Raw genomic sequence first — 27,834 nt, 5'->3', positions numbered from 1 at the left:
TTTAAAGATATATTTCCTATTTTTATAAATTGGTGTGGGATTGTTATTGTATGTTTTGTCTTATTATGTGTTGTTGTTTTTAAATGCTTAACATACCTGTCTCAAGCCTGCCTGCTCGCTGCCAGCTACCAAGGGTTCAGCCAGGGGCTAATGCATTGAGACCTTGACTGGACCTTATTGCTAGTGGTAGGTGCATACATACCCCTACTAATGATCCAACTTTCAACACTCTTTTGAAAGACTCATAGAAGCAACACAGACAAGGAGATATATTCCACCTCCCTTTGCTCCAGACAACACTTTAAATAACTATTATATATTTACAATTAAAACTCCACATCCAGTTTTGTGATCCAAGTATTTTTGTTCCAGTGTGACCCAATCCAGACCCTGCACCAATTCTACTGTAGTTTCATGGTGCCGCTTTCTAACTTTGCCTTATATCTGATTGACACATATCGACTCTCTTGGCCCAAAATTAATTTTTGGACCTACTGGATTTCGAGTCAGTGATTGGATCAATTTTGGGACTAATATGTGAGCAACACCTGAATACAAATTAAATCATACCCCTGAAGATTTTTTTTAAACCTTGTTTTCGTTATACTCAGGCAACCACAAGTATGTTTTTGCTACTACAACAAAGGGACATATAATTATTATTTTTTGTATTATTGCTTTATTTACAACATGTTTTAAAACAAACCCAATTTCAGAATAGAAACTACGGCTATAAATATTATGCCTTTGTACCTGATTTTTTTCTTAAAAGCCACAATAGAAAATCATATAGAACACTCATATTTGAATCACTGGTACTTTTTGCCTAAACAATAGAATACAATGGGACAAGTGATCATTTATTCGTCATAAATCATAAGTGTGTACTGGTTTGTAAATTAAGGTGACATAACCTTTAAAAATACAGTATTAAACCACATTTCAGTGTATACATTCGATCCACCAATTGGTGTTATTTGTGTTTAAAAATGTTAGACATCCTCCAATAAATGTTGGAGTACTCTATGCATCAGCAGACAGAGAGGTCCGGTTTCTTTTTGGGCCGATGGTGCAAGAAATCTCATCTACCTTAGGAGTTTCTTCCCTCCCACCAGTGTATAGTAATAATACATGTTATTAAACATACTCGCCCATTGCAATCATGAATCACTGTGTGACTCCTTCCACGGTTCATTTCAAAGATGAACAATGATTATTGGGTCTAACCTTTGAAAATATTGTCACAGCTTAGAATACTCAAAGGCTGTTTGCAGTTACTTTAGCTCAAGAAAAATAATTTTGCATTAACTTGAGCAATGCTTTATAAAATGTCCTACATAACAGAAGGGAGTTACTATTTAGAGATATTTTGGGCCCAAATCACTGTTGCGACAGCCATATAAAGAAATTTACGGACATGAAATGTCGTGAAATGCGTTATTTATTTTTTTGCTCAGCGAAAGGTGCCAGAAACTAATAAAAGTGATAGTCTAAAAATATTTTAGAAAAGTCATACAAAAATGGCTCATTTAATCTGTTGAACTAAAAGAGAAAACATTTAGAATAAAGATAGACTCCATTGAAACATTCTTTGATTTCTCCCAAGTCGGAATATCAATTTATATGTGCACATCTACATGCTTATGTTCACTACCTTATAGGAAAGCCTGGATTTAATCTTAGATTTTATATGAATTGTAGAAACAGCACTTGTCGAGGTTTAAAAAAAAACTTAATACAGCGTCACATATGTCATGTCTGAGTTGCTCAAGCAGATATCGGCCCTATGCTGGAACAGCTGTTCTACCGCAGTAATATGCAGTTTATAGCTTCTGGAACATATAGGGACGTCCCCACTGTGCAACCTTCTGATGCCGCAACCTCAGTGATAGTCCATCCTCTGATGAAATGTGGACCGCCTCAGGTAGTACGGGGGAGCTCCTGCTTTGGATGATGCAGATCCAATATGGATTTAGTGAAACACTCTCCACTGCAGGGGCCTCCTCTCTTGTGGACAAGTTGCTTCTGGCCTTGAAGTGGGTTACAATAGTAGCCATGGCTGCTTAGGGCTTCCTTATCAACCTGTTCAGCTGGGACTTAAGGCTTTGCTCACAAGGAGGTTGATAATTTATAATGTCCTAAACAATGCTGTAGGCGTACTTGATCTCTTCACAGTCTGACCAATGTTTGTTATCCTCACCCTGTTATGGTCATATTAAAGAGTTGGACAGGAACACTAGTGCAGAAATAATTTTTCATGGAAGAGCTGGTATTGCCAGAAGAAAAGCAGTTTTAATTGCTAGGATGGCTTGCAATTTGTTTACCACAAAGCACAATCCATAAAGTCTTCAAGTACATGAAGCAAAGATTAGGAAGTTAGTTGTCTGTCCGGTTTGCAGACACAACCTGTGGTGACTTTCTGCTGAATGTCTTTGCCCTAAGGCTGCTGTTGGTACTGTCCTTCTGTTGCTGTGTAGAAGTCGTCCAGCACACTCTGCAAATAATCAAAGGTGGGCCTCTCTTCAGCCTTGTCCTTCCAGCACAACTGCATGATTTCATACAACTCCTCTGGGCAGTTTTCCATGCGTGGAATCCGATAACCCCGCTGAAGGGCAGTCATCACTTCACCATTGCTCATGCCTACCAAGAAGACAAAAACATAAGAGCATCACCAATGGGTCAACCCCTCAGGTAATTAGTCAATATGGCTACACTTAACCCATTGTATTCAAGTACATTTTTTATCCCTATGAATGAAGCAACTCAATTCAAATACCTTTTTTTTGGCCTAAGTAGATACAATAAAAAAATATAAGACAAATCATTCTTGAATATACAAAGTGATTGGAATAATCAATTCTCAGCTATTCACAACGGGATTATAATTACATCAATAACTACAAATTCCATGCAAGAAAATTCATACGTACAATAAAACTCAATAAAAACAATTTGTTAAAATCTTTTTAAATGAGTTCAATAGATATTTAGATATCACTAGACTCCTTTGGAAGCAATAATAGCCCTTCTTTTGGCCCACTTCAGCCCCAAACATTTTGCAATAGCACATACGAACAATGAAGATGTATCAGATCATCATATACGTAAGGCAATCGTGCTGCTTGGGGTGCCCAGCATCCTACACACTGGTGCAATCCAAAAGGATCGGACCAAAGTGTAAGCTGGGCATACGAACTGCACATGTAGGACAGATTCCTTGTGACCTTTGCAGCATGGACACTCTTCACAAGATGAGCTTTTCCATTTTCGAATACACGTTTTAACGGGGAATGTACCCATTCTAAACTGATGAAAGCGCTTCCTGTCAAGAGGAACAGTGATTACAACTCCAAAGTAAGTGTAGACTTAAAATTTAAAAAGTCACACCTCAGTGTTGCATCCCCCATCACCCTCTCATCTTGCTGAGTAACCAATAATTCCTTCTCAGTATATCTTTTGAAGGAAGCCGGTCTACCTCAGGACACAGGCCCAAGTCACCATGGCCGATTTCCTTCAAGATTCGGCTCAGCGAAGACAGCCAAGGGACTTTATTGGCTTTGTCCAACTTGACTAGTTCCTAAAAAAAGCAGCCGACTAATGGCACAATTCTGGAATAGTCCAGAGCCACCACCAATATAAAAGAGGTTACAGTGATGATTTCTGTGATACATTTTTCATGCCCAATCTAATAATAAGGGATGCTGGGGAGTACTGATTGGAAGTGAGACCAGTTCTCTTAGAAATACATTTTCCGATTTAGTGAAGTCTGTGAAATCCCCTAACCGCCATAGCTCAGCACCATAAATGGCAGCCCGAAGGCTTTTGCTTCATAGACTCTCAAGGTGGGTACAACCGGCCTGGTGCATATGATCCAGTGTTCTTTTAAAATAACTCCAATTTTCTGTCTATGTTTTATGCCAACCCCAGGATAGATTGGAGCGAGTTTAATGCCCAATTAAGTGAACTAATCCACCTGTTCTAATGTATCACCGTCCAGGGATAGCATCCCTTTAAAGTTCTTGGACTGTTTAAGCCGCATAAACCTTGTTTTCTGGGTATTTATCACTAGACCACGCTGGATGCAGAAATAATCGAAGCTGGCTAACAATATTTGCAACCATTTTGGTGTTTTAGAAAATAGGAGGGTGTCGTCCGCAAATAATAATGGTATCTTTCTTTTTGCTAAAAAGGTGCATCGGCCTCTAAAAACGAAAGATGGTGAACTAACCCAATTAAATATAGCGAAAATAGGGTAGGGGTCAGTATGCAACCTTGCCGGACACCTTTTAATACAGGAATCTTGTCTGTTACTTGCTCCTGTGAACCCCACCTAATCTGGGCGAAGTTGTTTTCATGCAGTCTGATAAGCAGGGATAGTATATTTGGAAGCATCCCCATCTCCTCCAAGACTGGCCATAGCCTTGCACGTGGTAACAGATCCACCCATTGATGAATCATTGCCAACATCATTTGACAAAAGACTTTCTGGACACTGTCAATTAGGCTGATGGGCCTGTAGTTAGCTGACAGCCTTTTCTCACCTTTATCCTTTTAATGAAGCACTAGACAGTGGCAGTTCATAATATGATTTCAAAGCACTGACACACGCAAATCCTTTTAGCACTTTCTTTTCTCTATATCCATATGCTTTGAGCGCAACACCATGCTATGGTTTGGAGCCTAAGCTTTTCATGTTGAGGGACTCTAGTTAAACATCACTTATCAGGACTTTTTTTGACAGAGACCTAGGGTTCATTGGCGTAACAATAGTTCTTGCAGCCCGAGCACCAGGGCCCCCCTCCATCATTGTGCACGGGTGGGCCTGAGGGCTCCAGGGTACAGAGCGTGGGGGGCATTTTCTATTCACGTTGCAGGGGGGGGCACACGTTTCGCTACACCAGTGCTAGGGTTGGTTGCATATCTGTTACTAGGGATATATCCTAGAAATTGGGGATGAACTAGTCCTTTTGGCTGGCCCAGTACTGACTTGCATATGGTTGATCACCTACTGGTAGGTACCAAACAACATTTTAAAATCGGTTATGGGATGATAACCAGAGGAAACCTCAATGATAAAGAAGCATGGGCTTGCAAATTTGTTTCAAAGAAAATTGGGTAATTTGCTACACAAGCTTTAAAGTTCCTATAAACGCCTAGGCCCTAAGACTGAAGCCTCAATTGAAGGGTGCAAAACTTCACAATCCCATATGCGACAGAGTCCAGTAAAAATACTGCAGTGGCTAATGAGAATCTATCATTTTGATTGCTGGCTTGACACGCTGGTACAAGTGCAGTTATTGGAAAGTCTAAAGATGTCTGGACTATTCCTGATTATAGTGACAACTGACAAATCCCTTTTGCCAAGGATGCCTCATCAACATTTTCTAAGGACTTCAGAATCCGATTGATATCAATAGCCTCAACTTTATGATTCCAATTTATGGGAGGTATAGTACTTCAATCTTCTCTTCCCTTCAGTGCTGCTGATTGTCAGGTGTTTGCTTCCTTCACTTCCTAGGATTCCTTAATGAATAGTCCTAGTTATAATCTGGTCTCCTCAGTCCAGATCTCACTCTTTCCATACCAACCCTGCAAACCGAGATCCTCTTCACCCGTGCTTGCTCTTTCATGCTGGTTTCTTACCATTTACAGACCCATTTTGGCCTGCTTCCCTGCTACTCTCCAGCACTGTTTGCAATCTGAGCACTATCTTTGATCCATTTCCTCATTACCTACTTGCATCTCTTCTATTCATTCCACTGGGTAATCTTTTACAATTCTACAATTATAAAACAAAAGGATCAAACGTTTTCCTTGCAGGCGCATCTTTCAAGAGAGGTTGGTTTAATGTGGCAATTACGCCAAGCATGAAGCATTTTTCTTAAACTGTGCTATGTTTGAAACAGGGTACCAGAGTCATTTAAATGCACAGTAGGCAGTACATGGCAGCAAAGAAAGAAGTTTAAATTATCTTAAAATAGACTGCGCTCCACGCTATGGATGATTCTAGAATAGTCGACTGGAAATCCAAAAGCACCCCCTAAAGTAACCATAATATTCTTCACAAATAAAAAAAAAATACTGAAAAACCTGAAAGCTAAATGTATTAATTTGGGTGGGGTCGGGAGGGGGCTGCTCTGCCTGGAAAGGTGTACAGCATATTGTCGGCACTAAGGGAATGCCTACACTTCCCTCTCACTCACTGTGTTGGCGTTGCTACTGCTTCCCTAGTCTACCATCTCGGATGTTGGCTGGGGCCTCAGCTTACAAGGAGAGCATTTCGGCTTCGTTATACAGGAGTCCAAAGTTGGTCAAACCTCTTGCATCCTCTGACCTGTGCCTCATTAGATCCCTGCAGACAGTGACTAAAGAGTGAATGAAAGGAGTCGCACCTGAAATGCTACGCGGCACAGCCATGGCACTCAGCTACGTTCTGCCCCCTGCATTCCTGTTTGGAACCGCTGTAGCCATTAGCAAAGATATTGACATTTCCAACAGCATGAAACCATGTCAGGCTTCTGCACATGGTCAAACATTATCTGTCTAAAGTAAAGTTTCAAGTTTGTACAGTATTCCAAGTACTTGACCAACTACTTAAAGGCTAGCACAAATAGGTCTAAGTCCCAACCATCTTGGTCAAACTACAATAGCACCCCCTACAACCTGTGAGCCTTTTTGGACATGTTCCATCGTCTTCAGAGTCCTCAGCACCTGCAGGGAAATTCTTGATTTTTGCTGAGCTTGCATAACCAGTGTAAACCTGGCAAAACCTGAGATTCAGAAGTGTAGCAAAGTAAAGACACGGAGGTTAGCTTAATCAGTATAGGAACCCATCCTCTGAAAATAGAGTGCTTCTTGTACGGCTACCACTGCTTTATGCGGGTGTAGAAAAGAGTGCAATTGCAGCCTTCTCAAAAAACGATTAACTCTCTCTCGCTGTCCAATTGACACTTCAGTTTACTCCACATAAAGTGGCCCCAAGTTTTAAAAAAAGACTATGGCCCACATGCATCAAAGTAGGGAATTGCGAATCCTTAGTAGCGATTATTAAGGAATTGCTATTAGGGAGTTGCCACAACCTATGCATGTAGGTTTCGCCCCAAAAAATTGCAATTCCTACATATTCCTTAATAGCGAATTGCAAATTGCGATTCTCTATTAAAGAATGCCTTCCTATTCATTCTTATGGGCCTAGAGGCCCAGAGGAATGAATGGGAAGGCATTCGCAATTTGGTAGTACCAAATAGGTACTAGCAAATTGAGAATGCAATTTGAAGGGTAATAGGGGGCCAAAGGTCCACCCTGATGCACCCCCAAAACAGGGGAGTGTGCACATGTGGCGCAAATACATGCCCTAGGGGCATGTGGGTGTGCCACATGGCACTTTGAAAAATGCATGTTTTCGCATTTTTCAACGGAATCTCAAATTACCATCCCCTTGAAAATCTCGGTAATTTGCAAATCCTTAATGCAAAGTCGCAATCTCAGATTGCTTCTTGCATTGCATTTGAGGGAACGCAAATTTCGATTCCTTAAATGCGTTTGCAAAATTGGAAATTGCTAATTTTGCGATTACCTATTTTGCAATTGGGGTTTGGGCTTGATGCATCCCACATGGCTAATTACTGGTCGCAAAGGGGCCGATTCACAGAATCGGCCCCTTTGCGACTGGTAATTAGCTTGATGCATGGTCCCACATGATCAGTAGCATTCAACCACCAAGTCAGAACAAAACCCGCCACCCCGTCCCCAGTCATCACACTGCCCAAACCTATTTTAGATTGAACTCCGTAAATGTATGTTATTCTTAGGATTTGAGTCATGCTCCCTTTTGCCGATACTGTACTTTGCTTAATAATAGCTATAGTGCACTCCAAATGCCCCTCGAAGCTGCTCTGCATCACATAAGCACCATAAATAAAATGACATGATTGATGCTGACTGATGAATGTTTGATAAGAAATGTATTAAATTACATTTAATTAAAACTTGTTTCAATATTCTAAACTATGCATGACCTATGCTGGGGTACTCAGGGTAGCACTCCAACTCATCATTCTTTTGCTGACCATGCCACCTCAGTTTTGACCCAGTTTGTGTGTTTCATGTACTACCCTAAGTGTCATGGGTATGGCCAGATGTGGGTCCCATTTTCCCTGTATCACTGGAACCAAGCTGTTCTGGGCTGATGAGCACATAATTAGGGTGAAACCAGTCCTGGGTTGCCTATTTATTTATTTTATTTATTTATGGGCTTGTAACGCGCCGGCATCACACCCGAAGGTGTATCTCCGCGCGGTGCTGTGAAGAAACAGGTCGGGCAGCGCTCCAACTAGAATAGAGTTGTCTTTAGGCATTTCCTGAAAGCTAGATGACTCGGGTACTCTCTGAGGGAAAGGGGAAGACTGTTCCACAGACGCGGGCCCATAATGGAAAGGGCGCGACCTACCTGTCTAGTCTTGTTATGTCTAGGAACCTGAAGTAATAGCTGATTGCTGGACCTAAGATTGCGGGAAGGGCGGTGGTATACAAATTTCTCGGCCAGATAGTGTGGACCGAGGTTGTGGAGACTCTTGTGCACCACACAGCAAATCTTGAATTCCACCCGTTTCCGGATGGGAAGCCAGTGGAGGGCCTTGAGGAGGGGCAAGGATGGAGTTCTAGGGGGGGCATTGGTCACCAGGCGGGCCGCAGTGTTCTGAACCACCTGAAGTTTATTAAGCACTCCTTCATTGGCTGCTAAGAATAGGCCATTACAATAGTCCAGGCGGCTCAGAACGAGGGCCTGGACCAAGGTCTTTCTTGTATTGTCTGGTAGAAGGGGGAACACCTTCCGAAGGAGGCTAATGATGTGGAAGCAGGATCCCGCCGTGGTGCTGGCATGATGGGCAAGGGTGAGGTCATGATCTAGACGGACCCCCAGGTTTTTCACCACCTGTTTCGGGGAAGGGGCCTGACCCAGACTGGAGGGCCACCAGTCAGGGGTCCACAGGATTTTTGCCTCTCCGAATAGCATGACCTCAGACTTTCCCACATTACACTGGAGAAAGTTCTTGGCCATCCAGCTGGCGATCGCAGTCATGCCGTTGGAGAAAGCTTGTCTTAACTCCGGGGTGAAGTTTTTAAAAGTGAACAGCAGCTGCGTGTCGTCAGCGTAAGAGATGGGCATAAACCCGAAAGACCTCATAATGTTAGCCAAAGAGGAGACATATACGTTAAACAACGTAGGGCTGAGACAGGAGCCCTGCGGGACTCCTCTGGTGATGCTGGCCGAGGGGGAGCTGAAGGAGCCCATATTCACCTTCTGGGTACGCTCTGAGAGAAAGCTGGTGAACCACGCCAAGGCAGATCTATCAATACCAATCTCCTTTAATCTGGTAAGGAGGATGGCGTGGGATATGGTGTCGAATGCTGCGGACAAGTCCAGCAGCACCAACACCACTGACATCCCTCTGTCCAGGGACAAGCGTATAGCATCCGTGACGGAAAGAAGAGCCGTCTCGGTGCTATACCTAGGCCTGAACCCCGACTGAGAGTGGTCCAGACTGCCGGTCTGCTCAATGAAGCTGGAAAGGTGGTGATTCACATGCTTCTCCATCAATTTGCTGATGAACGGCAAGAGGGAGATTGGCCTCAGATTAGTCATATCTGACCAGGGGATGGAGGTGTTTTTCCTGATAGGCTTGACCATGGCCTCTTTCCACTCCCGGGGGACCAGTCCCTCGGAGAGGGAGCTATTGATCACCGTCTGAATGGAGGGACTGAGGACACTCCCAATGAGGTGCATGACACGGGCAGGTACTGGGTCCACTGGGCTGCCTGATTTAATAGTCCCAATCAGGGAGTTGACTTGGTCCAAGCTAATCTCGGGGATAGAGGACAGCACAGCGGAAACAGCGACGACTATTCCGGGCTGGAGGCTGGAAGAGGGGACCATTTCCTCAATAGGTGGGCTTGCTTGGGAAATGTTTCGATAAATAGAATCAATTTTATCGGCAAAAAACCCAGCAGTGTCCTCACACAGTTTTTGGGTCAGCATTTCTGGACTGTCACAGGCGACGGGCTTGGTGAATGTGCAGAGAACCTGGTACAGTAGTTTAGAGTCATTGCCAGCCTCAGACAGTTGGGAGACAATGTGGGATTTACGGGCAGCTCTGATGTTTTTATGATAGAGTCTCATGGCTGAGCCATAGCGGTCTTTATCGGCCGTACTGCGTGAGATTCTCCAGGATTTCTCCAACTTCCTGCAGGCCTTTTTCTCCGCACGCAGTAGGTCCGAGTACCATGGTTCCTGCCTGCGGTCAGAACGCCGGTTACAGCGTCTTAAAGGGGCAATTAGGTTGACCGCCGTGATCAAGGCATAATTGTATTTAGACAGGGCCGAACTGGTGGAGTCAGAGGGGAGAAAGTCGGGAGGTACGAAAGTAGTTTTAAAAGTGTCAGCGGACACCTTATACCACTGCCTGCGCCATAACGGGAGGGGAGCAGGTTGGGGGCGTTCTTTGATAAGGGTATGGAGGGAGAAGTTGATTACAAAGTGGTCGGTCCATTCCACCTGCGTTGGAGGATAACAAGTTAGGGAGTGCGAGTTGGACAGGATTAAGTCGAGGGTGTGACCGGCCCGATGGGTCGGACCTCGGTTGCACTGTTTAAAACCTAGTACAGATAGATCAGCCAGCAGGTTGCGCGCTTCTGTATTGTCAAACAGTTCACTGTGGACATTGAAATCTCCAAGGAGTATAAAATTAGTCCCTATGCTGATATGAGGAGCTAGTGTTTCCAGAAGGAGGGTCGAAACCTCGGCACAGGGGCCAGGGGGACGGTACACCAGTGCTCCCTTCCAGCAAGCTTGTGAAGAGGAACCAATCTTGAAAACCAGGATTTCAATGTCCCTAGTACAGCATTGGTCGAGAAAGGTAACAGTGAGAGTGTCTTTATAAATTACAGCGACCCCCGCCGCCGGTTTTGACGGGGCGGTCGAGCCTAAGAATCTTGTACCCCAAAGGGATCCCCAAGGTGATAGCAGGGACCAGATGGGGTTTGAGCCAGGTCTCCGTACAGAAGCAGTAATCAGGGCGGGTCGAGTGGATTAGGTCCCAAACCTCCGAGTGATGCTTCGGGAGGGATCTTATATTACAAAGTATGCTGTTGCCCCTAGGGGGCCTGGGGCTAGAGTCCTCAGGGGTCAGTGTGCCTGAAAGGGGAGGGCATGGGTATGACTGGTAGCGGCAATGCTTACATGAAAACGGGCCCCCGGGACATGGGCCGGGGTCCTGTGCGCAACCTTTCGGCGGCGGGTGCCACAAATTACGTAGGTCATTGGAAGTGTACCTGAGTCTGTCAGATCCGCTAGCGGGGGGTGCCGCGGGAACAGGGGGCATGGCCCCTGGCCCCGTTCGGTCACGGACGGGCACAGACGGGCTCCTCTCTGGCTCGTCTCAGGCGCTTCTAAGGCGCCCCCTGCGCGCAACCGCTGCGCGCTTGGGCGACGAGAGGGCTTAAATGCCCTGCCTGATGCAATCAGCTAGAGCGCTAACAGCGCGATAGTCTGGGTGGGGTCACTGGCTCTTCCTGTCCCGCCCTCCGCTCAATCGGCACTGGTTGCCGTGTCGGACCGGGGCGGGGCAGGGGAAGAATCGAGCACAGGCCCTCTGAGAGTCAGGAAGTCTATGTTCCGGTTCATTGAGGACCTGGCTTGGCATATCAGGCTGGGTCAAGACTTATATACATATGGCTGGGTCCAAACTGAGGTGAGATGGTGAGCAAAAGAATGATGAGTTGGAGTGCTACCCTGAGCTATTGCCAGTGGTTAGACGTATTGCAAGCAGCTTCCATCACCTTTTTGTGTGGTTTTCATTCAGTCGGCTACAGCCCACCTATAAGCTTACCATTTGTTCACTTCAACGTCGCTCTCCTATCCTTTGTTCTTGTTTTCCATGGCATGCATGTGCCATGCCTCTTTTTGTATTTGGCCCTCCCTTAGAGCATGGACCAAGTACTTGTGTTCATCTACTGCCCTGTTTTTGGAGCTACTTTTTTATTTGGGTTTAAGCACTCCATATGAGTGCTTGTGTTTTCGCTTGCTCCATACGCTCCCATCCCTGTAACATCTTCTCCCCTCCAACCCACCCACATAACTGTTGCCTCTTTCCCCCGCTCACCTGCCTCCATCCCTGTCACTTCATTTCTCCCTCCCACACACTCCAGACAAATGTTGAGAAAAGTATAAGAGTGGTGAAAATAGAAGAAACTGAGCTAGGCAAACAGAGGACACTCCTCCTCTTGTGCATCTTTACTGGCAGAGGGATGTCACTTGCTCTGTCCCATCCCACCTGCCCCCATTCTCATCGCTTTTTCCCTCTCCCATCTACCTCATCCCTATTGCTTCTTTCCTGCTTCTTCCCCCTCCCAACCACCCCATTCCTGTCGCTTCTTTCCATCCCTACTTTACTGGCAGAGGGATGCAAGGAAGGGCCTTCTGAGCACAAGGAAGAAAGAATATTTGATTATAGTGGCAGCTGCTGCATGAGTGAGGACCACCTACCATCCAGGGGTCCCTCCACTTAAATTCCCCTCCAGCCTGTGTGCTGCAGTATGACTCATGAGGGAATGAGGTCCGCGCAGACTCATATACCCCACAAATCTAGTCCCTCCACTTTGGTTTGTTTAAACGAAACCCCCTTCTGACTCTTTTGCCCCCACTCAGCCCTGACTGCAGTCACAGCTGCACCCCTTGGATGTGCGGTGTAGATCTATGTCCTCCCTCATGGCACCGTTATCCTCTCATCTGGGACTCCAAAGTGCACTTTGTGATGTTGTCTGCCCAGAACACTGTGCCTCATATCACTGGCATCTCTGCCACATCACATGATTCTTAAGCGCAGACACTCGCAAGTCTAAACATTGCCCTGTATTTATGTGATGTGACAGGCTGGCTTCCTCGAGCCATTTTGGAGTTAACAACCAAATGAGACACAGAATTGGGGGGGGGGGAGGGGGGGGGGGGGGAGGGGGGGGGGGGTAAATGACAACAGGAAATGAAAACAACGTGTCAGGTCTGCCCTGTGTGTCACTGGGTGAATGTTTGATTTGTTCAGCATTTTGTCTATCACCTTTCTTTTTGCTTGTGTATCTAGCGGAACAGTCGTACTTAATAATGGCTGCACTATTCCACTATGCGTTTGACAGTCCTGCTGAAAATGAACAGTCCGTGGCGGTCTCTTCAACACCTCAGCAGCACTGCTGAAGTGTCCCCCTGCTGTCCCATTATTTGGATAAGGCTCAGATGTAAAGTGCCGGTACTTTTAGATGTTATCTCTAAGATAACCACAAAAATATGACTCCTACCTCTCAGATAACCCTGGTACAAAACACAGGCACTTTCATTACAGTATCCATGCTGAGCAGTCAACAGTTGTTTCCTTACATGTCTAATAAATGCCATGACGAGATATTAGCAAGTATGAGTACTATTGGATGGTAGCAGTAGCTTCAGGCTGTTTTTTTTTACCCCCATCAAGGATGCAATTAGTTTCTGTATAGGTCTGTTTGAAATATTTTTATCTAAGCCACTTAATTGAGCTAGCCTATGGCATTTTTCATTTTGTGTAGTTTTGGCGATTGCTGCTGCATTCTTCTCCTGGCCGCGTCATAGGGCCTTTTTCTGTGACTTTCTTTCATGCTGAACAACAAATGGACTGCTACACAACATGGCTAGAAGACATTCACATTGACATTGACAGCTGATGGTGACCATGGACGAAAGATCGGAAAGACCGGAAACAACCAAAAACAAACTCCACAGCTGCCTCTCCGAAATGGCAGATTGAATGCGCAACCACTGCCTTAAGCTCAATGCCGGAAAATCCGAAATACTACTGTTCGGAGGAGCCAAACTATCGTGGAACAATACGTGGTGGCCACCGTCACTGGGAACAGCCCCCACCCCGAAACAATACGCCAGAAACCTTGGCATTATGATGGATGACGCACTATCCATGAAAGATCATGTACGCATACTTTGGGGTAAAGGATTTGCAATCCTGAAACTCCTAGCCAAAATCTTCACTTGGATCTCACTTGACTGCCGACGTACGATTACCCAGGCCCTCCTAGTCAGCCGCCTGGATTATGGCAATGCCCTATTCGAAGGAATGAACGAGCAACTGTTCTCCCGCCTACAGGTCCTGCAAAACCAGGCAGCCAAACTGGTATGCAACAAAGGCAAACGAGATTCGGCATCAGCATGCCTAAAACAACTCCACTGGCTGCCAATGCGCCAGCGTGCCACATTCAAACTACTTTGTCACGCGCACAAAGCCCTCCACAAAACAGGCCCTACAATCCTGCAAGGGAAAATTGAGTTCTATATTCCAAACAGGAACTTAAGATCCAATAACTCAGCCCTAGCAAAACCCAAGCGCATCTACAAAACAAGGACAGGTGGACGAGCCTTTTCTCACCTGGCGGCCAAACGATGGAATGAATTACCTATGGATCTGAGACACACTGCAAACCTCCTCCAATTCCGGCAAAAACTCAAAACCCACCTTTTCCCCAAAAACTAACTCAAGTCAAAAGTTTATTTTGTTACGGTACTCAATTGAGGACCACAAAAATAAAATATACATTTTACATTCACATTTAGTACATTTTCAGTGAAATTTGCAAAAACTTAAAAATTTTATAACAAACATATTCGTTTGGGGGGTTTTTACAAATTAATAAAAAATCTTTTGAGTTTACGATCCTACATGATCGGTAAATGGGTGTAAGACATAATGACCTTGCCTTCACAATTTCTGTATTAGGACATATAAAAAAGAAGATGTTCCAAATTCTGGTTGCCCCCCTGACAAAAGGTACATGAAGCTGTCTTTTCTGATCTCCAAGTAGAAGTAAGAGTTAATACAGGAAGGATTCCTAGACGCAGCATCATGATTGCGCGTCTTGCACCATGTATAAGGGTATAGTCTAGGTAGGGTAAGTACTGCTTATATTCATGGGAGTTTACATAGGTTTTATACAAAGATAAACTAACTCCCCCCCCGCACAATCTCAGCAGTCCCTTTTTCTTTTTAGTGCCTTGATATCCCATGGGATGAATGTCGCGCTCTATAAATACTAGAAATAAATAAATTGATTTCTTTGGTATCTGCAGTAGGCTTCACCTTCCTCCGGCCACGTCACACCTTTTTTTATATTAATGTGGACATATATGAAAGCATTGCTTTAATTACTCTTTTTCACAGTGACCTTGAGACTTACCACAATAACTAAACTGGAAAGACTCACTGTAGCTTCTCTCACAGGAGAAGAAGTTCTTAATCTTTCTATATTGCACATTTTTGTTTATTTTTTTTATTTTTTATTTTTCCTCAGAATTTATTCACTTTTTTTGGTGCATGTTATGCATTTTGTTCCTCGACTCTCCTTTTTTATTTTCAAGTGTTTGTTACTCTTTTTTCCAAGTCATATGGCTTGTGTTAGTCAATTGTTAATTAACTAGCAAATAACAGTATTCAGTTTACTCTTCTAAAACCATTATCAAGGGTATCCCCTCTAACAACCTCACTATAAGTTACCCTTAAATTCAGAATGGGCCAATAGTATGATTTGCCAGCCCAGTTGAAATTACAGGGTCCGCGATAACTGAGAGTTTACCTCATAATCCTCCATTAACTCCTCCCCACCCACCCAACCGGAATTAGTGGTAACCGCAAGTATTGTAACTTCAGGGTAGAAGGGAGGAGTTACCACGCCGAAATTAGGTGACCTTGTAATGACGAATCCTTTACTGTTAAAGGTGCAAACAAATCATGGCGTTCCTGAGCCCCACTCAGTAAACCTTGCTCACATATTCTCAAAGCAGGGATAAACCTTAAGGTTGAACAAGTAAAATAACACTTTTGACAACACGAGTCCTTGACAGGACAAAATGTGAACACCTTCAGTTCTCAACAAAATAGCCACTTCGAACGCATAAATAACCCGGAACATATTTGAGCCACAGAAGGAGGGAAAGAGAGTAAATAAGAAACTATATTACCTTTGAGTGTAAAAACGTGTTTTATGCAACACAAATTTAATCAGTTCGCCTTACCTGGATAGGGGATCTTTCCATAGGTATTTATTTCATACAGTAGGACTCCAAAGGACCATACGTCAGACTTGATGGTAAAAGAGCCAAAGTTGATGGCCTCCGGAGCTGTCCACTTGATTGGAAATTTGGCGCCTATAACAAATCATTTAAAAAAAAAGTGTTAGGCAAAGTAAGAAAATCTGTACATCCATGACGTTGAAATTTACAATCACTTAAGAGAAGCCCTAAACGAGACTAAGTCAGAAGAACCCTCTGATATGTGGTGGAATATTATGCTGCACCAAATTACTACTGGAAAGTAAGAGTTCTTCTCATGGGACATTTTGAGCAAGAATGGTCCACCTCGCATAATGCACATACTGCCCGAGCATGGTAGACCACAGCAAAACATAAGACGTATAGCACTGCAAAAGAAATGTAAGATGTGTTTGGATTAAAAGGGCTAGGATGTCCCAAAAATATACTTTAGGGAAAGGACTGCCGGGAACCATCAATGACCAAAACAAGATGTTTCTGTTAAAGAAAATATGGGATAAAACGGCTTACCATTGATTATATGTACTGTACCTGTAGCTATCTTTGGCCTTTAAATCTAAGATTGTCCACGGTTCAGCAGCAGCCGCCTGCATTTGCCACGCAGTACGATAAATCAATAGATTGGTGCATCTAATTTTTCAAAATTAACCATTTGCCAAGCACTTCAGCTCAATCTGGGGCAAATGACTGAGGAAATGTTGGGAATTGTTGATGTATCATTGTTCTGTTACAATGTCCATATGAAAATCAAATTCACTCGCTTTCTCAGGGACAGAAGGTGGACTAGAATGTACATGTGCACAATTCTGTGAGGCTTAAATGTATCTAAGAGTGCACGTCAGAGCTATTATCCAATCAGAAGCAGCACTGACTGCAAATAAGTACTGGGGTGAATTTTTGACATTGTTCAGCGTTCCGTCCATCAATTGTTCTTTTTGCCTTTGCTACCCCAGTGGGATGGGTATGCTCAGACGTGTGTCCCGTGCTCTCTATGCCACTGGAGTCAAGCTAGCCTGGCTGATTAGAGGTGATGCCCCAAAACCGGCTCAAGGATGCTTGTTTCCGGTCAAGGGTGGATCTGGCCAGGCAGTTTGGGCTGGACTGTTCCCATGGGAAGCAGGGTCAAGACTGATTTGCATATGGATGGGTCTAAACTGGAATGGCAAGGTGACCAAAAAAGGATGGATTTAGGACCAGATCTCTGTACTGCAGGTGAATGTTTGACACAGATTAGTGTTCCGTCAATAAATTGTTATTTTTGCATTTGAATATAAGAATGATCACTATTGTGTTCAAGTGGGAATCCCCAGCTTTATACATTCTTATTTCTCTATGTCTACTCATAACTTTGGGGAATATATTTGCTATTTTTTTTACTTAATAAAGCATTAGCTTATGAAGGAATAGAAACAATCTCCATTTGCAGTGCTTTTTATTAATCTCGAACAGTACCGTAAACTGGATTAGTAGGTTTTCCACCGCAGTTCTCAAAATGATATCATGGAAAGCTCGAACTTTACTATCATTGTCAGCGATGCTATGCATGACTCCTCGTTGGTGGAAATAACAGAATTACAGACGGGTAACAATGAACAATGGGTGTGATTTTCACTAAGGGGTTCTGAGTAACATGGAATAGACAACAAGAGTGATCCTCCAGGTTTTCTATGATGTCACTTTGAACTCCAGGGTGAAAAACATCCCCTTTGCACAGCCTCGCCTTGCCTGCTTCAGCCCCATGTGACACTTGGTGTCCTGTTTCCTATCTCCACCACTCCTCCCTCGGTCCCCCCCAAACCGTCTTTCAAACAAAATAACGAACAACTGGCTTCCTGCTTTGACTCAATTGCAATGCATTATTGGGGAAACCACCCTGACACAATGTTCTACAACATACTTATGCCTACCAAACACATTTAATTCAAATGACAGTAATCCAAAACCTTGCAATGCATCACAGAAAGACTTCCCATTAGGGACACTACATAGGATCTAAGGCATACCAACTACCACACAGCTTCTCGGGGACACTACACTGCACTGCACTCCTGCCTAGGGACACTCCTACATCACACTAGATGCATTATCCCACTTCACTGTACAGCCTAGGAACAATAACGCCACACCCCTGAAGGCACACTAGAGATATTTGCCCATCACACTGCAACCCAAGTAACACTCAACCCATTGACTACACAATATCTGAAGGGCACTGGGCCACCACCTGCATTGCATTCTAGGGATATTATTCTACCACAATAGACTACATCCTAGAAGGGGTAACCACCCAATTGATACTATATCCCAGAGTCTCTCACCACTGCATAGCACTGGATCCTAGGGATACTAGACTACTGCTCTTCATTCAAGAAAAACTAATTCACCACATTGCAGGCACCTTAAATACACAAACCTATCATAGGTGCTCCAACCTTTGAACTTCATCTTGAGAAGCTATCTAAAGACACTGCAATGCTTCCTAAGGGTACACACCAACACTGGGCATCATTAGCCCTCTATTACATTAGCCCATTAACACTGCATCCAGGAACACCCGCTCCCCACACAGCTCTGCACCCTAAGGGGCACTATCCCATCATACAGCAAAGCATCCAGGGGGTCTAAACCAGTACCAAGCACTGTACTATAGATACATAAATCGATTATGCTGGCCATTAGGACAGAAACATTGTACATTCCAAGGCTTCCTAGGGACACTCACCATCACATTGCTAATTAGACACACAAACACACCTCACTTCACTAAATGTGAGATTCCCTAACAGTACGACATCCTAGATCCAGAACCATTTTGCATTTCGCAAAGCCATTAAGACCTGGTTTTTCCCAGCCTAACTTTAACTCTTTCCCTCCTTGCTCACTCTCATTGTCTTTGGTGGCGCTGGGACGCCCCCCTGCTGGGGCAGCCATGCGCAATACAAATCTGACTATAATAATAATAATAGGACAGTAGTAAGCTACCGAGAACTGCACATTAGGGATTCACAAACACATTAGACTGCATTCTAGACACCTCAATCTACCATAATGCACTGCACCACAGCAGTACTAAAATGTTATAACAGTTAACTTTACAATAACTAAAATACATTATACACAACCTATATATATTTATATTTCAATCACAACTGTAGAATCCTTTAAAGATAATTTTATATGTGAATGCACTCCTTGCAGGGGCTAATGAGCCCTTTTGAATAAACTCCTAGTTAAAAATACAGCGGCTCGTTTAATCCATAATTTACCGGCTAGATCTGCCTTGGTTCTCCTACTGTGCTTGCTCCATTGGTTGCCGGTGCATAATAGAATTATTTTCAAAATATGTTGCCTAGTGCACAAAGCGCTTAATGGCAAGGGACCCAGATATCTCATGGAGAAACTCATTCCTTATCGAACAGGAAGGTCTTTAAGATCAATGAACAAGTCATTACTTATGGTCCCACGGATCAAGAAAACTTGCTCCCGAGGCAGAGCTTTTTAATTTCTGGAATCTTCTTATTGAAACAAACTTCCTATCCACTTACGTGATTGTACTGTTCATCGTGGCTTTAGGAAATTACTCAAAACCAAACTATTTCAGCAACCCAGTCAAATGCCTGTGTTCTTTTTTGCTGCCCTGAGATACCATGATTCATGAGCATTACCTAATAATCTTAATATTATGTAGTGCTTGTTGAAATAAACTTGAGTTCATCTGTATTCAGATGATCATTTAGATGGAATGGGTTGGCTTAAATTCAGAAACAACAGGAAAGCACGGGTGAAAGGCAATCGAGTCTTCAGAACACCAACTCCACATACAAAGGGTTTAATTGCAAAATATATTGACGGATAGACTCCTATGGAATGTGGTGGGCAAACATGTCACTCTTACAGTTTTTGGTATATGATAGTTCACACCATTTTTAGGACAGTTTGCAGCTCCAAATTTCACACCCTAATAAAGTAAGCTTTTCTTAGGGGATATCTACCAGGGCCAACCATTGGTGGCCCTGTGACTGGAGCTACCAGTGCTGCCCATATGGTTCTGATGCTTTTTCTGATATAGGTTTATATGGGCCAACTATATAGGGCGACATGTCACAAATATTTTTGCAGCCTATGCACTAACCAGTAACACTGCAAAATCTCCTGTCGCAGGGGGTCACAGAAAGACATGTTTAACTAATAAAAATTAGGCAAGTCACTATTTGCAACTGTCCTCGATTGACTACAAATGCATAGCTAGTAGCCTGGAAGGAACAGCAGGCCTCCATCCCTTTGTTTGCAATCCCAAAAGAAAGTTGACCATTTGGTAAGATATTGGGGAGAGCATGCACAACTCTCAAACAGGGAATGTGTTCTTAGGTGACTGCTTTACTTGGTGAATTTGTTACTACTTCCATCGAGGTGTCGATCACTGTTCAATGGTTTGCATGCACAACTGCGGTCTCAAACCATTAACATCTGCCATACCAAAGGAAAATTAGTAAGGAACATCCTTTCTATGCCCCTTCATGATTGCAATTCGGTATTGGACACTAAACCAATTTTGCAAGCAAGTGGTAGCTTTGGAGGAGTGATTAGGGTGTTATGGCACCCTAAATAAGTATTTTCTGATAAATAGTTGGGTACAGGTGCTGCCAGTCGGGCAGAGTAAAGTGTCAGTCTGTTTTCACCAGATAGTTTTAAATGCACAGACAAAAATGGACACACTCTCTCTGCTTTGAAAGTCCTAAATAATGTTGGTTATTTTACAGCAAAGTGTCTCTCTTAGTACTCCCACCAACACGCTTTCTTCTTCCTTTCCACTGCTGCTTAGGCCCCTCTCATGCACTCTGCTTGTGGTATAATGTTTTTTAACATTACATGCCAGCGCGGTTGTTGGAAAATCTGAAGCTTTCACCCCCCGAATCTTACTGAAAAGCTACACCCTCTATTTGCGAGTTGGAAAAGCATTCAGACTTAACACATTGTTAAAGACCTTTTCCATTTTCAAATCCTGTGATGTGATTTTGGGAATCACAGGGCCTACAAACACAAAATGGCTTTGCACATCTGGCCCGATGTTACAAACTCAAGGTCCGCTTTCTTAACCTACTGCTGTATCTGAACTACAACTGGGGCAAAAACTACATTGATAAGGTAAGTTTAAAATATATTTTACAGCTACTTTAATTCCATTGCATTAACGGTAATAGTAAACTTAACCATACATTAAAGTTACCATTAATTAAATTCTATTAAAATCATGATTAATCTTTACAAAGCTCTCGCCTTACAAGACATAACTGCAGTTACTACTCTTGACCTAATACTAATGAAGCACCTAACTCATTCTTTAAATATTTTTATTTCAATTAAATGATATCAAATCAAGCTTAAAATAACACTAATACATTCCCAAATCCTGCTCTTTAATTAATTTAAAATGAATTACATAGCATTAATCTATCCCCAATGCATCCTAATCAAACTCTTACTTTACTTTTATTTCAAGTAAGCTATATAAACTTTAACCTTCCCCTAATGCCAATTGTAGCCTTCAATTTAAGTTTACCATAAATGCCTCGCTTACGTTAAATAACCTCAAATTTATATTGAACAATATTGAACTTTTCATATTTGATATAGTGGCATCCTAAGTAGTGGTACTTACAATGTAGTGGTAGTTACAATGTAGTGCCTCCAATGTAATGGATGCTTGGTAGTCGGGGCTCACCATTTGGTTGCTTTATGCCAACCTACATCTGTAGTAGCTTCCATGTCAGCTCTATTGCTCTGTGCAGCCCTTTCTTTATCTAGAAATGGATTTGTGCAGCGCCTTAGAAATGCCCTTACAGACACTGTACCTTGAAAATGTTTCAAATGAGCTAAGCTTCACATTTATGCATAGAGAGATTGATTTGGAGTTGTCTTATGTCTGGTGTGAGTAGCTCATTCATTCATGACTCTCTAGCATTTACAATAGAAAACTAAATGCTAGTACTAGAATTCAGACAAAAATACATGGCTGCATAGGTTAGCTACTTGCCATGAGTCAGCTTGAGAGCTCTTATTTGTTTTTGTTGATGTTGTAATTCTAAATCTTGGATCTTAACTACTGGAAAAGCAGTGTTCAGTGGAAGGTCTACAGGAAGTAGAGCACTGGACTGGAGGATGGTTTCAGAAATTCTAAAACCGGAAGGAAACCATTGTAAATCTCTATAGAAGTAGGAAAAACTAGTATTGGAAAATCCCTTCGACCTTCCAACATGGTAGTAACAAACTTAACAGAATCGTGGTAAATGCGACAATTGTTAGGAGAGAAAATCATGGCCACGAAGAGGCACAGTTAGCTGCCCTCGAATGAGATGTGGTGTCCTTCATTGGTTGGACTCGGTGAGGGAAACTGCAGAGTTGCAAAGAGTTGTAGCATCAAGGCTTTGTGCCTACCTTCTCTGGCGGTATACTCATTGTCTTCGATCACTCTGGCCAGACCAAAATCTGCAATCTTACACATCAAGGAATCTGAAACCAGAACATTTGCAGCCCGAAGATCTCGGTGTATGTAGTTCTTTTTCTCGATGTAGGCCATCCCTTCCGCAATCTGCAACAGTAAAAAAGTAAATTGTCGGCATTTGTTTTTTGAAGTCATTAGTACTGCATATTAATGCTTTATAGACCTAGGAAACATTGTATTTATGGGCATCAGAAGCTGGAGTGGAACACTATAAGATGGCGAGGAAGTATAAGTGGCGCTAGTTTAACAATTTCAATACCATTAAGAAAGAGCAATCTATATCATACTTGAATCTGGGTGCTGTGTCCAACATGGAAGAGGTATAAAAGAGGACAGAGTGAATGATCAATTGTGTCGGTCCGCGAGATGTCGGAGGGGACATGAGAGAGGCCCACAACTCGAGGCTGCAGAAGTGGAAGAAAGTGCACCAAACTGACATTTTTTCAATTCTTAGTACAGACAAAGCTACATCACTCAAGCACATGTAATGCACTTCAGCAATAAGGATGGATGCTGTGCTACTATTTGATATTTATTTGATATTTATGGGTATTTATGTATTAAATCTTTTATTGAGCACAGGCAAAGAAATGCACCTCCGAGACATCTGTAGGGGCCGTCACCACTCCAGGGAGGCCTAAGCCAGCGACCCCTCTGACACCCATCACAAGGCCAGCGGGTACATCATCTGTCAACACAGCAAGCCGCCTACAACCCAACTGGGCCGGCCGCGTCATAAGAGGTGCCACAACGGTGCAAGCTGATCAGTACTAGTGCAACCTGAGAAACAAAGAACTGTAAACAACCCCCCTACCCTTCCCACCCCAACCCTCCCCTCTCCTTGTCCATTTCCGGGATTAATCTATCGGTTGTGGTCTACTATTAACAGTCAAGTGGTGCTGTGTGCGCAGGGCCCGTGCGCTTACGGGCGTGTGTCTTGGGGTCTGGGAGAGGTGTTTCTGCCAGGCGTAGCAGACGCAGGTAGTGTGGGCAGCTCACCTCACGAAACTCCCCAGTAAGCAGGGCGAGGAATGGCCGCCAGAGTTCCGCAAAGTCCGTCCCCCTCCCAGCTGCCGCCAGTGATAGTTTCTCCATTCCCAGGATCGCCCAGAGCCGGTGAAGCCACCCCAATTGCTGCGGAGCCTGAACTGCTCTCCAGTTTATGGGTATTTATAAAGCGCGGACATTCGCTCCCAAGGGAGCATCTTGACGCTAAGCTTGCATGCAGTAAATAAATAAAGGATGGTATGTGGAGAAAAACTGGAACTAGATGGCTGCCAGTACAGAGGTGTCTGGTTGTTGGTACACCCATGTCTTAAGGAGTTTTCTGAAAAGGCTCTCCTTTTCAATTAATCTAAGGTTGACTGGTAGGTTGTTCCATGCCCTGGCTGCAAGAACAGTAAAGGTTTTCCCACCCTTAGTTTTGTATTTAAATCTGGGAATCGTGATGAGATTTGTCCCAGAGGATCTCAGACATCGCGAGGGATTGTAACGCGTAAAGCGATTTGCGAGGTAGTGGGGCCCTGTGTTTTGCATGGATTTGAAAACAGTGAGAAGCAATTTTAAAAGGATTCTTTTATGCAATGGTAACCAGTGCAGAGATTTTAGTGCTGCTGAAGCTGATGACCTTCTGGGGAGTTTTAAGACCAGTCTAGCAGCTGCATGTTGTATATTCTGCAGCTTTCTAAGGGTGGACTTTTTCACTCCAGCCATTAATCCATTGCAGTAATCCAGTCGGGAGAGTATTAAGGCTACCGCGACTGATTTTCTAGCTGCAATGGGGAGGAAATCAAAAAAAAAATTTCAAAGATTTAATAAGTCCAAAACAGCGTCCTAAAGGGAGAGAGTAGGAAAAGCAGAGAGTAGGAAAAACAGAGCTAAGGGGCTAGGCGTGGCTTTATAAATATGACTTAGGTTTTGTGTTGCCATTGCGTGGTGCAAGGGCGACCCAACACCTTCATAGATCCGACCCTAAGTTTGCAAAATGTTATGAACAGATTTAAAGACAAGTGTTTTTGCTGGGACACCTTTATTATGCCAACACATTTTGGTTGTTCTGTTGGTCATTTTGTCTGGAAATTACTATATTCTGTTTTGCCACACTATTCTCTCAATCTAATGTGTGAAATTTGACTTTAAATAGTTTTTAGTAGTTTTCTCGCTTTGCAAGGCTGAAGAAAAATGTATAAGTAAGCCAGCGTGAAAAATCTGGCTGCATGGATGGGTGTTTGTCTCTTTCTACATGGGCAGAACAGAGAGTTACAAAATCTGCATGGTAAACAAGAGAAGGTTGCACTATATAATAGACACACGAACTGTGGGACAGTGAGTATGTAATAAACATAATTAATCTTTGATTCTCACAGACCGATCAATGGAGTGCTTTTGCCTTTAGAGAATTCAGAAACTGATCAACTTGGAAACCACCAGACGCACAACATAGGGAGCCCTGTCCACTTATTGCAACACTTGTTACTCCTAGGAAGCATTCACTATAGAAATTAGACTGTACGAGGTACAGCTTCAGAAGATTCATCTCACTCGGAGTCTCATAGCAAGCACAAATCACGAGGAACATATATGTCCAGCCACATGCACACCCATGTACACATGGAGATAAGTAATGATTCTTTGCACCCATTATAAAGTAGGCTTAAAACATCCCCGTCATGCCCATATAGCCCTTGAAACTTGTCTCATCACAAAAGCTACAAGTGCAAGCTCCCGGATTGTGTGATCTGTGGGTACCTAAAAGATGTCCTTCCCCCAGGCCAACCCAGGGAATGCTCTCGAAACCAGGTGCCAAGGCCCTTGACCTGGGGGATCTAGGTGCCTAAGTCAGGTAGCCGTCGCCTCTCATGGGGCAGGCTGCCTTAGCGACGAAGGTAGGGGTCTACCCAGGCTCCATTACCTTCCTTCAGGATCACTACTCCTACATGGAGGCTTAAGCAGCGTTACGCCTTAGTGAATATTCAAATTCACTGTTGCAAGGGGTGAATCTGGGCAAAGTTTTCTGGTTTGGCCTGAGGTAAAGAGATACTGAACGGACCAGCACCAGTCAAGATAGCTTACTTCAGAAGAACAGTTTCTCGCTGCTGCAAGGAATTGCTAAGGAGGCCTGGCTTTGCTTTTTAATCTTCGCGAAGCTTAACCTGTGAGTATCCTATTGGGAGACTTCGGGCAGATTTACTAACATTTTGCACTGTGTTTGCATCACAAAGGTGATTTCAAGCACAAGACTTCTTTTCGGCTGGAAATTGCCTGAAAGTGTCGCAAAGTGCTGCTTTGCATTACTAGGTGTCACAGTGTAACATAGGCCTTCTGTTGTGAACCTTCGTGGAGAAATGAGCCTTTCCCATACAACCACCCATGCTTTTTGATGCAAAACCCTCTCTATCAAAAATCAAGAAAGGGTTTTGTATAAAAAATGTAATGCCATTTGTGTTAAAAGGAGAAATGTTTTAATTTCTCTTTTTTTTCCTGACTTTGCATGTGCACTGCACTGTACAGCACACATTAAAAGTAGCAAACATTTTCAAACTTGTCTAGGCATGGAATGTTCTAATGGAAGGTAGCCCTTCTAGTACAAGACATATGCTAAACTCCCGCACCCACCCATGCACTATGGCACCAAGGTGTGTGTGTGTGTGTGGTGCACGGTAGCAAAATTCTGCAATGGCACTAGGGAGAGAGGAGGAGAATGCCATCTCTCTGTAGATGTGGAGCTCTCCTGCCCCCTACCTGTCACGCAATGCAGCGCAGCATTTCTGGCTGCTGTGCTGCCTTCCATGACACATTTGTAAGTCTGGCCCTGGATTACTATCCTCCATGAAGCCAACAGGCCAGGCCTACCATTGTCCATTTCAAGTGGTGGGTGTTGGCACGCTCCATGTTCATGACATCCAGAGCTTAGGGTAAGCACTTGCTTAGCTCTTGGGAATACCCTGCAGTCTGCTAAAGCATTCTGGAAGAGATTCAAGCCGCCATTCTAACCCCATTTCAGGGAAATAAACTCTGGGGCATGATGCAAGCTATGCAGTCTCTCGCAGCAAACTTCCATATATTGCCCAAGATAGACTGTAGGCAAACAAACAAACCTATTACATATCCATTATTATAAGAACCTGCCATTGACCGTAATGAAGTGTGTACTTACTATTCTAACTCCAATTGTGCTTTGATTTTAGGGTAGGTTATAAAGCAGACCAGGGCAAATTTACCTGCACTTTTAGTTTTTTGATACACACTCTCAAAAGTACAGCTTGGGGGGGTCTCTCTATCTCAGCAAATCAACAACTCTACATCCATACTAACTCCAAAGGCCAACTTGGAAGACTTTTGCTCCCTTCCCTTTCGAAGGGATACCTTACGGCTACCCCATAACCAGGCAGTGCACTGCCGACTCCCGCAGTCCCACCCACTGAACCATAAGGGAACACTCAGAAAACACACTCTCCCTAAGCTGAAAACCAACTTCAGAGATCAGCCTACACCCACCATTGACACTCAGTGGTCTTCTGAGGAGAAGCCTTGTGCATAGCTTAATATTGTTCTAATAATTCCAAAAGATTCCTTATTACGGTCAGAATGTTAGCCTTGTATGTTAATCCAACACTGGTTCACAGTTTTTCATCAGACAGATATAGTTTGTTTAGATAGGCAGTTAACATGAAGTGGCCATGTCCTTGTTTGAGGAGGTGTCCACCACTGCAAAGACCGTGCAAACCAATAATAATATTAATAATAATAATCCACATTTGTAAAGCGCACAATCACATGTAAGGGTCTCTAGGCGCTAGGGGCCGTCGGGAAGATTAAGCAAGCTATTGAGCAGAGTCACATGGTGCTGGGCTAATCTGCTGCCGGAGCCGGGGATCAAACCGTGATCCCCAGATTCCGGAGTCAGTCGCCCTAGCCGCGGCGCCACACCTCTTCCACCACACCTCTCCAACCAATGAACGCCTTTGAAAAACATGAGGGTGGTAGGACAGAAGAATGTTATCACAGGGATACAAGCGAAACAGCCACACTATCCGGAAAACACTGCAAGGAAAAAGAATTTGCTTCAGACTAATAATTACCCCTCGAATACATGGGACAATACCAACGCCCATAGAATCCTCCCTAAAGGAGGGGGCCAAGTGAGTATTGTGCCAGGATAATCGTGAGTTACAAAGACTAACATCACAGGAAA

At 43.7% G+C, this 27,834-nt stretch overlaps 1 protein-coding gene across 5 annotated transcripts in view; it reads right to left on the bottom strand.

Moving 5' to 3' along the window:
• Nucleotides 1-1,425: 1,425 nt before the first annotated feature.
• Nucleotides 1,426-27,834, bottom strand: part of LYN (LYN proto-oncogene, Src family tyrosine kinase) — a 332,543-nt gene continuing 306,134 nt past the window's right edge. For all 5 annotated transcript variants that reach the window (XM_086965758.1, XM_086965761.1, XM_086965759.1 and 2 more), the window contains exons 11-13: nt 22,574-22,727; nt 16,103-16,234; nt 1,426-2,640 (exon numbers count right to left, since the gene is read on the bottom strand). In XM_086965758.1, coding sequence (XP_086821884.1) covers nt 2,438-2,640; nt 16,103-16,234; nt 22,574-22,727 — 489 coding nt within the window. In that variant the 3' untranslated portion in view covers nt 1,426-2,437. The remainder of the gene's footprint in view (nt 2,641-16,102; nt 16,235-22,573; nt 22,728-27,834) is intronic.

This window comes from Lissotriton vulgaris, chromosome 4_1, assembly GCF_964263255.1.
Source record: "Lissotriton vulgaris chromosome 4_1, aLisVul1.2, whole genome shotgun sequence".
NCBI classification, from domain to species: domain Eukaryota; kingdom Metazoa; phylum Chordata; class Amphibia; order Caudata; family Salamandridae; genus Lissotriton; species Lissotriton vulgaris.
This window is presented reverse-complemented; position numbering and strand designations above follow the sequence as displayed.